We start from the raw sequence: 6,126 nt of genomic DNA, 5'->3' as shown, positions 1-6,126 counted from the left end.
TAAAAGCACCTACAGCTAAACACACACGCACATATAAAATGAATTATGGAAAATATTAATTATGAAAAATTATATCAACTTTCAAACCTCAGCAATTACATTTCTCACCAGATCTTTAAACTTATCTGTAAAATTCACTGGAGATAAATATCCTGATGAATGTGTTTTAGGGCAGTGGTCACGATGGTAACGATGAAGACATAAATGTATCTGAGTGTAAGCCACGAACACAGCTTCTGTGTTTAAATATATGTAATTATGTATGAATAAATAAATAAATAAATAAAGATTGTAAAAAATAACAATAAATAACCCTGGTTGGTGACGCATGCGCTTTAATGAAAACGAAAAAATATAAATAAACAAGAAAAAGCAGCCCGTGTTTATTGGAGATTTAAGGTATGAGAAATATTAAATGAATATTAATGAACTGAGGATGAAAAATTAAAAAATAAAGATTTAATCTCCTGGATTTCACGTTTACATTATTGTCCAATCTCTGAAAATACCCTTTTCACAGAGTCTCAAGCAGAGAGCCCCAGACAATGAGGAGTGGACAGTCAGAGTGAGTGGACAGTCACGTGGTCCTGTCAGAGACACCTGTTTACTTCTCTTCAATTCCATTTCCAATAAAAACAGGGCGGGTGTGTGTGTGTGTGTTTGGGGTGTCTGTTTATTCTTTACAGTTTTCGTCATTAAAGCGCGTTCACAGCGCCGAGAACTGGACCAGCGTAAAAAAACAGAGTTTATTATAAAATATATATAAACAACATAAAGGTTTATAAATAAAACCATTAAACGGAACGGTATATATTTATATCACTGACAGAATACCTTCAGGAGTCTACACTCTGAGATACAGATTGAGAACATCTACTCATTCTCTAATTTTATATTTTATATCTGGATGTCGATTATTTAATTTCACGCAAATTTAGACGTAAAAAAATACGTAAATTCGTAAATTCAAAGAGTCTTTTTCAGTGTATATGTGTTTATAAAGTACATGTATATAATCCAGGTATTTGTTCTTGTATTTATTTATTCTATTTGTGTATCCTTAAATATTAAATACGTTTAATAAAATATCGTCGTATTTAGGGAAAATTAAAACCCATTCACTTTGTATCTGCACTGCACTTTTTTATTTTGAGAACAAATTGTAAAATGTTGATTTAACGCGCTCCACGTTTGGGCTTTGGCCAGTTTTTGTGTCCGTACTCTGTCCTAGAGGTCGGTGACCACGGCCCTGAACACCTTTAGTGTTTATCTTCCGTGAAACCTGAACGGATATCCGGTCTGTGAAGGAAGACGAGAAGCACTGGTGAAAACATTGGTTAATTTAAGAGCTGCTGTTTGTTTATTTATTTATGTTGTATTAATTTTTAACTAGGACTGTTTTAGTTTTTGATTTTTCTCGAGGAAATGTAAAACAAAATAAAATAAAAAATAAAACAGAGATATGTTTATTTTCTTTCTGGGTTGTTGTTGGTGTTGTTTGGTATTCTATTCATTTCTAAAGTTGAAACGCGCATGTTTTAACAGTTTTATTTTTCCTTAACAATTCTTACATCTGGAAAAAAATCCTACTGCTAGTTTACAGAATATTAAAATCAGGCCTAACAATGCTCACACACACACACTCACACACAAACACACACACAGTGTCTCCCCTGATGTTTACAGGCCTACGTTTTATCAGCACGTAAACAAGTGGGTCAATGGATTTTCACCCTGCTTCTCCCATGATTGTATTATTGATAGAGGTGGCGGTGATAAGTGTGTGTGTGTGTGTGTGTGCAGGTATAGCTTGTCTTGCTGAGTTATTTGGGAGAGCTCTGCTGTTTGGTCAGGCCTCTGATTGATAAGCTGCTCTCGGCAGCGTTTGTTTGATGTGCGCAGCTTTAAAGGAGTGGAGACCGGAGACCTCACCTTCCCTCCCTCCTTCCCTCCCTCCCCCGCGGACTAGCCTAGCGCGCGCGGCACAAGAAAAGAAAAGCCCAAAGGACGCCGACTTCACAAAAGGCCCGGCTCTCGGGCTCAGGTTTGCCCTGCTCAAGGCAAACAAGATTACGGCTCTCGGACGACAGCGAGCGGGTCTTATGCACGGGGCCGTTGCAGAGTGTCGCACACACACACACGCACGCACGCACGTGCAACTCGGAGGAACAAACAGTACCTGCAGCTTCCTCTTGCCTGCCACCCTCGGCCTCAGACCTCAGGTTCTTCAAGGGTTTCAAGTTTTAAAATGTTTGAGTTCTTTAGAGAACCTTTTACGGTGCTTTGCGCGTTTACATTACTCTTTAAGAAATGACAGCAAACAGGGTTCTCCGGTTGTGACACGCTGGACAGAACAGCAGAGCCCTTGCTGGTGCGGTATAGAACCACATACAGAACATTCTCCATCATGCTTAGAAACACGTGTCTAAATAATTCACTGTCTTTAATCAAGAACCCTTGAAGAACCATGTAGTGTATAGACACAAGCTGCAAGTGACTGGAGCCCAGAAAACGTGACCCTGAGAAGGTGGCTGACGTGAGCAGCACACGCAGATCTCTCTCAGGCAGGAGAACGTGTGTTGTTTTGAAACCTGAAATCTCATCATTTCTGACACCAGGGTTTCTTATAACAAGAGTTCTTCAGGAAAGGCCCATAGAGAACCTGGAGTTCTAGAAGCACCTTCCTTCACTCTTGGTGCCCTTGGTTAAAGACTATGGTTCTATTCAGAACCGTGTATAACCAGTTTGGTATAGTCATGTGGTTCTTAGCATGGTGAGATGGTTCTGCAGAGCGCTAACAAATGTTCTTTAATTGTTATCAAGTCCAGTTTTCACTAGAGGAGACCCCTTTGCTAGAACCATATTTATGCAGTTGCTAATTAGAACAACACCCCTTACAAAAAAACTTTTAACAGCAAATGGTTCTGGATATATTTGGGATACACGGTTCTAAACCACTGTCAAGAACCACTGTCTTGAATCAAGGACCCTTGAGGAACCCTAACGTGTAAAATGGTCTGTAGCACAGCACCCCCGCTCGCTCCTGTAGAGAACCCAGGTTTTTTTGGTGGCTGAAGAACCCTCGGAGAACCCTCTGAAGCAGTTCAGCTAAAGCGCGTGACTGATTGATAGGTTTCCCATAATTTATTAATATGATTGATTGACTGCATTAAAGTCAGAGATCTATAAGTTACACGGAAATGAAAGGAACAAATACAAATGGAACCCGAAGAACATGGAACCCTCAATGTCCATAAAAATTTATACAATATCCAGAACGCTAAAAACTAGGGGTTCAATCCAAACCTTTCACAGAAATGTACAGGCTACGGCTTACAGTCTATCAGAGTCCGGCACGGGGCAGTCCGACCTGGGAGGAGGAGGGAGGGGGGGACCGGTCCGAACCCCGGGGGCTTGTGTCCAGGCTTTAATCCGCCGGGGAGTGTGGGGGATTTTTTTTTTTTTTTTTTTTTGTTATTAATATTGTCTTCATGAGCGATAAATCCGTGTCTCCGCGGGGCAACAGTTCGAGAGGCGTGTGGAGCGTGTCCTCTGTCTCTCTGTCCCTGTCTCGGTCTTGTCGTCACCACGTCCTGCCGTAGAGCAGCGCAGAGCAGGGCAGGGCAGCGCCGTACTCCGCGCCGGACGAGTTCAGGTGCGAGAGGGTTGTCACCTGCGTCTGAAGAGACGGAGGACTCGCCCCGTGTTGACCCCCCAGGTCCGGGGACTGACCGGCGCTGCCCACCTGCTGCCCCATGGAGCCGTTGCTGGACATGATCATGACGTTGGGGCCCTGGTGCTGGTGGTGGTGCGTGGTCTGCACGGCGCTGGTGGGCGTGTGGCCGCTGCCCTGGCACGGTTTCCCGTCCTTGACCAGCACGGGCACGGCCACCCTCCGCGGGGAGTGCTGCTGCTGCTGCTGCTGTTGCTGACACGACCCCCCGCCGCCCTCCTGCTGCTGCATCTGCTGCTGGGACACCTTGTCTTTGGCCTGGCGCTTCATCTTGTAGCGGTGGTTCTGGAACCAGATCTTGACCTGCGTGGGGGTCAGGTGGATCATGCTGGCCAGGTGCTCCCTCTCGGGCGCGGACAGGTACTTCTGCTGCTTGAAGCGGCGCTCGAGCTCGTACACCTGCGCCTGCGAGAAGAGCACGCGCCGCTTCCTCCGGGGCGCGCTGCTCAGGGAGCTCATGCCCTTGCCCACCTCCGCCAGGGAGCCGAGACCACCCATGCCGCCCATGTTCATCCCCGAGGACGAGCCCATGAAGCGCGAGACTGGAAGGAGACAGAGCGTGTGAGACACGGAGCCGCGTTAGTAACGTTTACAGTGGTTTGTAAATAAAAACAAACCACAATGAGCACGAGATTCATTTCACAACAAAAACAAAAATAACAATGGTAAAAGTACTCATTATTATTATTATTATTATTATTATTATTATTATTATTATTATTATTATTATATTAATAATTCTGAAAAATATATAGATAAATTAACATTTCCTTCTTCTTCTTAATAATAATAATAATAATAATAATAATAATAATAGTAAAAAGAAGAAGAAGAAGAAGAAGAAGAACCCCAAAACCAAATATAACATTAATAACAGTAACAATATTATTAATAAGAATAGCAACAACAACAATAACGTGATCCAATTGACCCCAACACAGGTCAAGATCTGGTTACAGAAATAATGATGATGATAATAATAATAATAATAATAATAATAATAATGTTTATTAAAGTAAAAATAATAGTTGTGGTAGTAATAATACAATATATAATATAATATAAAGATGATATATAAAATAATTAACAATAATAATAACAACAGTTATAGAACATATAATAATAATAGTAATAATAATAATAATAATAATAATAATAATAATAATAATAATAATAATAATAACGAAAACAGAAAAAAAGCTTGATGCTGGTCTGAGGGACTATTTCTTTTTCAGTGTAAAATGGCGGATGTACCGCTGTAATTAGGGGGTAATTAAGCATGCACAGACACTGGTCTTAGTGCTGTGGTGACTGGAGGCAGGGTCAGCGCTGGAGAGCACGTTAATGCGCGGAGGGGATTTGCCTGAGCTCCCGCACCTGGCTAATTTACCTCCGTGAAAAGAGTGGCACACCAGCATCCCTCCCAAAGCCATGTCCACCCTACAGCGGTCAGTTTTACCCCCGTGCCGCGCTTGCGGTAACGCACAGCCTCGGGATAAGCTTATTTGTTTATTTATTTATTTATTTATTTATGTATATATTGAGAACACGCTCAACTGTATTTGATTTCAATCACACACGTCTGCAGAACATTATCCAGAACCCTAGAGCTCCAGACTCCTGTGTCCCACTGAGAAACAGACCCCAGCACGCGTCACTCTTTACAAACGGTCCTCATTAGAACCAGGCGCTGTATAAAGCAATCTTTCTGCGCTAAAGTTATTTTTAACACAGTGAAATTGTTCTAGGAAGTGGTTCTATGTTGTTTTGAAGTGGCTCTGTAAAATAACGAAGGTGTCTGAGTAGAGTCAGACTGTTCTAGCAATTATAAAAGGGTTCTAAATAGGATGAACAGGTTTATGGGTGCTGGATATGTTCTAAGGAACATCTAAAATGTTCTGTGCATTTATAAATAGTTCTATAGGCGTGGGGGTTCTGTTCTGAGCACGGTGGAATGGTTCTATGCCCGGTGAAATTTTTCCAAACATGGGAAAATGTGTTCTAAGCATAACAGAATGGTTCTAAGCTCCTGGGTGTAATAAAATGGCTGTAAAAACGTTTTGAAAATGTATCTAAAATGAGGTTCTAAGCATAAAGAACATTTTAAGCACAGTGAGATGGTTCTAAAAATGGTTATAAATATAATGAAATGGTTCTAAGCTCAGTGCATTTGTTCCACGCCTGTGGAAATGGTTCTAAAGAGAGTGGAATGTAAATATTTAAAATGTTTTTTTTTTTATATTTGAATGGAGAATTATTTAAATTATTGATTTATTTAAATGGTTCTAGGCTGGAGAACCCTTTTTGATGGTGACTATATAAACATGGAAATAAAGTTCTATAACCAGCATCACTTCAGAACCACTTCCTCTAATCTAGAACCCCGGTGTCGG

The 6,126-nt window shown here is 41.5% G+C and overlaps 1 protein-coding gene across 1 annotated transcript in view; it reads right to left on the bottom strand.

Moving 5' to 3' along the window:
- Window positions 1-3,583: 3,583 nt before the first annotated feature.
- The window catches only part of nkx2.1 (NK2 homeobox 1), a 2,921-nt gene continuing 378 nt past the window's right edge, over window positions 3,584-6,126 (bottom strand). The window contains exon 2 of the mRNA XM_066642818.1: window positions 3,584-4,275. Within this exon, the coding sequence (XP_066498915.1) occupies window positions 3,584-4,275 (692 nt within the window). The remainder of the gene's footprint in view (window positions 4,276-6,126) is intronic.

Source organism: Hoplias malabaricus, chromosome 1, assembly GCF_029633855.1.
Source record: "Hoplias malabaricus isolate fHopMal1 chromosome 1, fHopMal1.hap1, whole genome shotgun sequence".
Taxonomy (NCBI): domain Eukaryota; kingdom Metazoa; phylum Chordata; class Actinopteri; order Characiformes; family Erythrinidae; genus Hoplias; species Hoplias malabaricus.
The sequence above is the reverse complement of the archived record's forward strand: the minus strand, read 5'-3'. Positions and strand labels throughout refer to the sequence as shown.